At 38.7% G+C, this 9,401-nt stretch overlaps 1 protein-coding gene across 1 annotated transcript; it reads left to right on the top strand.

The window, feature by feature from the left end:
* Nucleotides 1–7,766: 7,766 nt before the first annotated feature.
* Nucleotides 7,767–9,155, top strand: LOC108677451 (putative defense protein Hdd11; the record flags this gene model as incomplete). The annotated part of the gene is given in 3 exon segments (XM_018165671.1): nt 7,767–7,930; nt 8,259–8,460; nt 9,019–9,155. Coding segments are annotated over 3 exon segments (342 nt in total), but the record flags the coding sequence as incomplete, so codon positions are not given.
* Nucleotides 9,156–9,401: the final 246 nt, after the last annotated feature.

The following is a 9,401-nucleotide window of genomic DNA, read 5'->3' on the forward strand; positions in this document are numbered from 1 at the left end:
TGAGATAGCTGCTGGACTTATTGCCTGGTCCGTAATTTGCTAGGCATTTTAAGACTGAACATATGCTCCTGCATAGCTTCGTCTAGTCTGTTCTTGAAGGCGTTCATACTCGGAGCTAATGGCACTTCATTTCATGTAACTGTGATAGGCCATTTTTCTGGACAAACTGGGCCTGGATGACCCACACAAGGGCCAAAAGTGCACCGATATTTGGACAATGTCTCACTTTTATCTTTGAGTGCGGGTTGCATGAGGTTCATGAGGCGTGCAGGCAAGTTTTAGAAAGCAGTTTACTCTGCGATTGTAACATTTCCACGTATTTACTGACATGGTAATTTTACCTCCGATTTGGTTGCCCTCGTGGCCCAGTGATTATAGTTCAGAGTATATTTCAGAGTATCCGCCCGGCAAGGAGGCCGGGCGGTTAAGCACAGCAGAACTGAATAATGAGTTGCGCGTTCGAGACCGCAACAAGCTGTGAATGTTCGCAAGGTTAAGAATCGGCGACAGGCCTACGGCCTAATAAACGCTGATACCGCTATTATATATGCAAGTCATATTACATACTTCTAAAATTTTGCTACATGGCACAAAAACTAATCGGTTTAAAAGCAGAAATGAGATCGGTTAAAAATACCAAATAAGTTATACCTTTGCCATTGGTTATTTGCGTTATTGAAACACATGTTGCCAGGGGGCTGTGTCCCACAACAGCTCGGATGGCAAGAGGAAGGTTACCGCGCTGTGGCNGCTGTGTCCCACAACAGCTCGGATGGAAAGAGGAAGGTGACCGCGCTGTGGCAACCTAACGGACACCGCGGGGACATCACCTTCAGGTGAATGCATGGTGGTTGTTTTTGTAAATGGCATTTTTGTTTTGAGCTGTGATCGTTTTTTATAAGATATTAGTTCATTATTCATACGGGTGATGGCTCGCCTGTTCGCTTTCATAGTTTCATTGTCGTGATTTAATTATTGATTGTTTCAACTATCAATATCATCACGCGCCATTTCAATACCACTTTGATGGTATTGAAATAGCGTTCGTTAATATGCTGTATCTACTTTAATGGAAATACACATTTTATCACTCTGACAACCTAGGCATCATATCAAGAGGTTTCAATTATAACTCATCATTATCAAGATCATCCGTGAATAAATGCATGGATTTTTCATTGGTATCAGATTGTGACTTAAGAGAAAATGTCCTGTAAATCATTCTGCTACTAATCGTTCCTGCTCAAATTGAGCGGTCGAGGACATAGGAGAATTATTACAATTAATCATACATTGCCTTTCTAAACATAATATCCTAGAGCGGGCCATCGACTGCATTTTCCGTCATTATTGTAACCGGGTTTTCAACTTTCGTCACGTCCCGGGAGATTCATCAAATTGCCGATAATAGTTAAAATGTTGTTTTTCTGGAGGTGGTGGTCGTGACTTAACCTCACTTGCATCCAACTATTATATTACCTTACACGGATTTTATCGGAACATTTTCGTTGAGAGTACGATTTGCATTAATTCTTCATTTGCACAAGTATGAACCAAGATGAGCGTATCGAAACAATTATTCGAAATTAATGTCAATTAAACAATTTGGATTAAGCTGCTAGTGCTATTTTGCACTCATGTGTATAGTTTCAAACTTGATTTTGTTGGTCATAAGCGGATCGCGTATGCACCGTACGAAATTGTAAGCTTAAATGTGATCAGAGCACGTGGCATTTATCAGGTTTCAATATTTCAGTAGAATTTTTTTTTAACGGAGCATCCGAGAGCAATAACAACAATCAATTGATGTCCCTGTATCTTATTTTCTGGAACAGTTTCTCAGATAAAAATTAGCAAAATTCAATTATAAGCATAATTAAATGGGAATTTTTGTAACAAGTGTCGGAGTGTAGAATTAATTTCATTTAAGAGATACAGTGAAGTCACAGAATGGAATATTAGTTTGACTTTAGAATGGCATCCTCTAGTAACGTCACCTTAGGTTAGTGTACAACAATGCCCTCATTTATAAGCAACGCTACGCGTGTTATTTATTTTTGTATCCAAAAACGGTGTTGTACGTGTTATTTAACCTTATGTTAGTGTGTAACAAATGTCTTCATTTATAAACAACGCTACGCGTTTTATTTATTTTTGTATCCAAAAACGGTGTTGTACGTGTTATTTAACCTTATGTCAGTGTGTAATAATGTCTTCATTCCAGAGCGACGGTGGTGCGGAACTATCTGGCCTTCTGGACGCAGATCATGTCGCCAACCTACGTCATCTGAGTGGCTTTGGCAGTTCGTTATGTAAGCTCCAAGTATCTTGATACTAAAACAGTTATTGTTTTTACCAAAGTAACTAGTTTCATTTGAAAACATTTGTTCAATTTATTACCTAAAGGGCGCGCACCAGAACAAATATCAGTTTACTTAATTAAACAGGACGCTTTGAGCCGTTGAACGACTTCACAGCGTTGCCTAGTTCCTGCAAACACACGAGAAGGAAATAAAAAATAAAATTGAAAATAAATTTCATTGCACAAGCAACTCATCGAATATAAAGTTTTCCTTTGAAGGAAAAAAATATGACTAATTCACTAAATATGAAAGCGGCTCGTTGCGAGATGCGGACCTCTTCACCAGGTCACAGCTCGGCATACGAAAGACACGTAGTGCATTTGTTCACAGCTGAAGATATTATTGTTTCCTAGTGCTTGCATTCATTAACAAGAATAATCCCTCGTTGAATTAACAATAAAAGAATAAAAATATACCAGAAATCACCTCGCATTACCTTCGACAACTTAATATTAGTAAACAGATTTCGAGAATGACAATAAGTAATATAAAATTCAGAAAATAAAACTATTACCCTATCAAGACAGGAATATAATTTCAAAATCTAAGTACCGGCAAGTGAATTTCAAAATCCAAGTCATATTTAGATNTACAGTCACTGTGACCTCCTGCAGCCACTGCTATGCGGTCTTTGTGACCTCCTGCAGCCACTGCTATGCGGTCTTTGTGACCTCCTGCAGCCACTGCTATACAGTCACTGTGACCTCCTGCAGCCACTGCTATACAGTCACTGCGACCTGCAGCCACTGCCGTACGGTTGCTGTGACCTCCTGCTGCCACTGCTATACAGTCACTGTGACCTCCTGCAGCCACTGCTATATGGTCACTGTGACCTCCTGCAGCCACTACTATGCGGTCTTTGTGACCTCCTGCAGCCACTGCTATACGGTCTTTGTGACCTGCTGCAGCCACTGCTATACAGTCACTGTGACCTCCTGCAGCCACTGCTATACGGTCACTGTGACCTGCAGCCACTGCTATGCGGTCACTGTAGCCTAGTGAACTATATTAAATTGATCAACGTATATAACTGTCTTGTATTCTGGCACTTCTGTACAAGTCTATGTGAAAATGCGTACATTGTTAAACGTGTTTGTGAATGCTTAGTTTCTAATCTAAGACAATTCTTTGTTGTTACCCGCTAGTCAAGATTATTCTGTCGTTTATGTCCTACTTACTATTGATAGGGTAAATAGAGCGAAGGGCACCAGACCGTTAGAGCTATAGTGTGCTTCTTATATCCGCTTTAAATAAAGTTTCAGTTCTAATAGCAGTTCAAGGCTGTTATTTCATGTCAGACCCAAACACGGTACGATCAAGACCGTGGAAGTGCAGTGACAGAGTCAAATGGATCCGCTCTAAAGCAGATCAGGGTCGTTTCCCAACCTTATCGCCATAACAGGAACCTGATGTAACATGAAGTGAAGATATAGTGATGAGAGGTACGAATATGTCGAAGTAAAATTCATTGAAATTTGAAACTTTCAGCTTCTACCGCCCTAAAAATACATAAGAAATGATCAACGTTCCAAAGCACGTAACCAGCGAATAATCAGCTTCAAGAAGTAAAAAGGGAAAATATGGTATAACTTTGAGGTTTTCACACAATCGACATGCAAGCTGTCAAATTAAAGAGACGAGGGCGATTTTATTTTAATTTATTCCAGAAATTTTATGAGTTTGTTTTGGAGTGGTTTTGCTTCATTGTAATGCAGATAAAGTTTAGTCGTTAAAAGACGAACCCAAAATTTAATCTTCAGGATACAATAAACAAGAAGTCGAAGGTGGAGCTTTGAAAGAACGCGTGACGAATGCGTGACGTATAAATAAAGTTGGGCCGGCCAGTGTCTAAATCGGATTAAATGTAAACTGCAGAAGAAATAAATTTAAATTATTAATCTTTCAATATGCAAGGGTAAACTTATTACGGTTGTAATAAATTATCAAAATATCGCTTGTACACGGAAAACACTGCGAACCTGAGGTTTAAATGCCCAGTGTGGTAATCACTTTACGAAGAAAGAAAAATTGAAGGAAAATAGTGAAAATCAGTTTGAGGGTTGGAACAGTTATAATAAGAACAGTTGAAGGTTTAATACTTTGTAAATTTAAATAATGACTTAATGCTAAAGTTCAATTAGTGATCTTTGTAGCTAATGTAGAAAAATAACGCACTTCCAGAACGAATAACGCTTAAAAACTGAATCGAGTGATTCGATTAAGATGAAGCAATAAGTCCAACTTCCCAACAGATTAAATAATTGAATTTAATAGAGCAAAAAAAAATATAAATTGAAATTCACACGACATTCATGCTAACCAAAAAATAGAGAAACAGATTTATGGCAAACGATAGAAATACTTAGACTTTGAGGCGGGTAAGTTGTCAAACGGTACAGAAACGGCAATATTCACGACAATTTTGGTTTCAAATAATGAATTACACCGAAATTTAAACACTGCGTCAAGGCGTTACAAATATATGCTGTCACAAGCGGTAAATATAATTCGATACATCTGATAACTGATGGTGATCACAACTGACTTAAGACCCGCGGCAGAACCCCTGATTTAGACTAAATACTAATTCTTCGGATGAAGTTAAAGAAGAGAATTCAATAACAGGTAGAAGCTAATATTATATCTTATAAATAAACCCTAGGCTATAAAGAAATTGACGGTGAGGAATGACGAATGTCTCACAAAATAATTTTACCGCATTGTTAATGAAAAAGTTTCGAATAGCATCTTAAGAGCCAGTTCAAAAGTTAAATGAAAAAGCAACGTGTATGATCAAATTGCACGAATAATTAAAGCGGTGGAGAGAAGTTTAGTGATAACAGGCGAGATAACGTAAATAAAAGTAGAAATGGTGTATGGGTAATACTGTTAATTTTTGAACTGGCAAGGTCGTTGAATGTTTTTCAACGAAATTCTAACGAATTTGCTAAACGTTTTCCATAAGGCTAAATTATTCGTTAATTTTCGATTTAAGTAATTCTAGTATTTAATAATATCAGCCTCTTTCTATGTACTTTCCTTCATAGGCTCGCAAATGATGTAGCTACTGTGATCATTCTACAACATTCATGTAGTTACTGCTCTCATTCTACAACATTAATCGCAATTTCGCATCCTATTCTCTCCAACGTCATGTGGATGCAAATTATTCCTGTCGTACATTTGCACCCTTGGCTTGGTATGCTTTGTTAATAGTATTTCGAACATCTTAAATTATTATGTTATGCTTGACATTACCCATGCACACACCTCCGATTAAAATGATCAGATAATTTGTAGAACTTTCATTCATACGATATTCATCGAACCTACGACAGCGTGAATACTGTTGCGTAAATTAAATAGGGGCTGATCACTGTCAGTCGATTGAATAAGCGCTTGCTCACTGTCCGTCGATTGAATGAGCACTTGATAACTGTCTGTCGATTGAATAAGCGCGCTTAATTAATCACTCTCCGTCCATTGAAAAAGCGCTTGATCACTATCCGTCGATTGAATAAGCGTTTGATCACATCGAATTGATTTGACGCCTGCTCGCTGTTCCGTCAATTTACTCAGCGCTTGACTGCTGCAACGTCAATTATTCAGGGTTCGATTACTGTCCCGTTACTTGAGTAAGCACATTCAAATTTAGAAGCATTTTTAGTGCACCAAATGAAATTTTCCGACTACCGTATATGTTAAGCTTTCACTGACATTTCTTACTTCTTTCGTTATTTCTCTAAATTATATATTTTACGTTGCTGCCTGTGCCACAATGCACAATGTTCGAAAGACTGTATTTTGACAATAGAATCTCCAACAATATTACAGTATATCATAAGTTTATTCCAGGCAAGAGTATCAATAGTCTCCCAGGAGTTCACATTCTTCACCCATTCTCCACTGAGGGTACGCTTTGCCTTAATATGTTGTACTTATTAGTCGAAGCAAGTACTGATAGTTGATCACATGACGAAAACCAACGTAGAAGAGAAGATATTATTACTATGTATAGCGTGCCTTACACAACCGAACCTTCATACATAACCGCACCCGCGTGTCGTCTACGTCAATTATTAACGGGTTACACTACGGTAATTGTAGCCATGCTCGGTGTTATATGATGAACGCAACGTTATATTTCCCTTCACCTGAACCACTGCACAAAACTCCCTAAATGCGTAACTACCTGGCCGCACGATGTCCATTAAGTAAAAATGTTAAAACAATCAAAATAATGATTTTAAGTAAGTAATTGAACACAATGAAACATTCAGACACAACAGTTATCTCTTAATTGTTAATAGTTTTTATTGACTGGTGAACGAATAAGGGACAGTGCGTATTACTGCGCATGGCTGTGGACAAAAGCTTTCACTTCAATCACGTGACGAGGATTCGTGACTAACGCTGAGGCTCGGCTCCCGTACACGACGAGTTTCCCTTGGTACGACGTGGGTGCTCACATTCTACCTTCAGTGGCTCTTGGCTAACGGTGCGCTGCGGAGAAGTGGCTGCTGCTGCTGAACTCCGAAGCATGTGACAGTATAAGACTGTGTTAAACTCACGTGTTTCTGACTTACTACATCCTGTTCAGAATTCAGTATTGAATAAATAATCACCATAGATTAATTGTATCGCTCCTCTACGTCGATCAGTCTTGCGCATGCGAGAATTAAATAAATAGATTGGGAGGAGAAAATACACTAGGCAGACGTTTTATTTCAGATTCGTATCTCTCTCATACCTTGATAAAGATTTTTATGATCGTTGTCTGTGGTCCGTTGACCGCTGCTTCCTCGGCGTGGACGATTGGCCAATTTTCAGCTTTGATGCTTTGATTTCCACTTTCCAAGTATCCTTCGTTTGCTTCCGAGGGTTAATGTTCAGTCGGAGTTTTTAATCGATGATCAAAAATTGTAATGCGTTGTTTATATCGATTTCTTTATCTACTGTCGGGATAAATGTTTGTTCCTAAAAAGGTTGACTTTTACAGCGGAAAACGCACCTTCGAAAAATTTTAGAAACGTAATTTTTTCTTTCGCATTTCCACTGCTGATGATGGACAATAGGACTTGAAATTTTCACGAGGCAAATCATCTTATTTTCGTTGATCTACTTCAACCATTTTAGCATATGCCGTTGCAGAAAATATAACTGTAATAAAGGGCACAGTATTCAGTACAAATCTTAAATGAAAGTTTGCTTCTTTAGTACAAATTTCCCACAGTTCTTTAATGTAATTATATTCATTTGCATGGTCACTTGTAAACCTGTCTATTTTAAATTCCATGATTTTCAAATAGTAACCGTAAACTATTTATTCTGAGGCGTACATGTAAACACATTAGGCGTACTATTTATTACCATGAACATGTTTTTTTTCCTTGCAGGTACGGTAATGTAGACGGAGTGTGGCAGAATTGATCCATGAGCGTAAACAGCATTAATTAATTACGAAACTTATAGGACCCACACAATTTTGAGTGAAATAATTTAACTAGGGTGAGTTTTTCTTCTTTCTGGTGTACTTCCTACAGTCTTCAAACTTCTCTCTATACATGGTGAGTAATGATTTTCCCTGTATTTCCTCATTATAGAGTTCATTCTGGAATTAAATCCAAATTATATCTCATTAACAGAAGAGTATTAGTTATTCTTATTATCATTATATTATTATAATCAGCTACCGCTCAAAACTCGCGGACGACGAGGGGATGTCTATCTACTGGCGTAAATCCAGATAATATAACAAAAGCAACATTAAAAGAAACACCTAGCAATAAAAAAAAAGAAAATTCGCTTGCGTAAGATGTGAAAGAGAATAAAGGGACTTAATTAATCAGAAGGGCTTAATATTAAGTGCAAAATTTATTTATTTGATCTTGATAGAGGCCCGTGGATGATCAGAGGTCTCGGCATCTGGTGACGGTGTCGTTGCTGTGCATGCTGACGTCAGCACATTGCTTCAGTAACGGCATGGTGTTTGCGTCGTGCAACTCCATGTATCCCATACACCTGACGTTCGCTCCTCAGTGGAGCGTACCTCCCTACTCGGTGTCCGCTACGCAGAACCCGGACGGCTCCGTTGATGGTGGGTAAATTTTTACGTTTTCTAGGAATTTAAAAGCGAAGAAAACGCTAAGTAAATTCACCATATCTTTAATGAAAACGATTCATAGACCACCGTCATTATAGATTCAAAAAATTGTGTGGAATTCAGAGTAAAAACAATAATAAAAATCCAAATGTACATGAGAGTTTTTAAATTTTAGATCAGTTGTTCTGACCAGCTGCTGCCATTCTTTGTGTCCTTGTATTGGCATTATTTTCAGTCTTTCAGTCACTGTGCTGCGCAATATTTACAAAAATTTAAATCGATTCCGCAAAATTAAATCATGTTTTTACAATTTTATTGTTAATTCACAATAACGTCTCAAAAGATAAAAACAAAATTTGGTATTCAAGTCACGGTTATGAGGAATTTACGGCAAGCTGTGACGACAGTAACATGTTAAACTTTTAAAATAACGCAAGTGTGTTGAGTTTTCAAGTTAGTTTTACAAACTTATACTTTTTTATTGTATAATCACAGAATTCCATGTAGTTACATTGAAATATGAATAATAATGTTAATTTTTCGGCGCGCCAGTTACGGTGACAGCGGAGGTGGAGGGCGACATGTTCCGGGGCTTCTTGCTACAGGCGCGCAACAGCAGCAACATGAGGGCTGGGTCCTTCGTTGCCGTGCCGCCCTCTGCTCAAATCCTGCAGTGCGGCTACATCGGGGTGAGGAATATGCGTAGTGTGCGTGGGATGTGCGTGTGGTGCGTGTGTGGGGTGTGTGGTGTGGGAGACAGATACATTGGGGTGGGGAATATGCGTGGTGTGTGTGGGATGTGCGTGTGGTGCGTGTGTGGGGTGTGTGGTGTGCGAGACGGATACATCGGGGTGAGGAATATGCGTGGTGTGTGTGGGAAGTGCGTGTGATGCGTGTGTGGGGTGTGTGGTGTGCGAGACGGATACATCGGGGTG

The sequence above is a fragment of the Hyalella azteca genome, unplaced genomic scaffold, assembly GCF_000764305.2.
Source record: "Hyalella azteca isolate HAZT.00-mixed unplaced genomic scaffold, Hazt_2.0.2 contig9518, whole genome shotgun sequence".
In the NCBI taxonomy this organism is placed as follows: Eukaryota; Metazoa; Arthropoda; class Malacostraca; order Amphipoda; family Hyalellidae; genus Hyalella; species Hyalella azteca.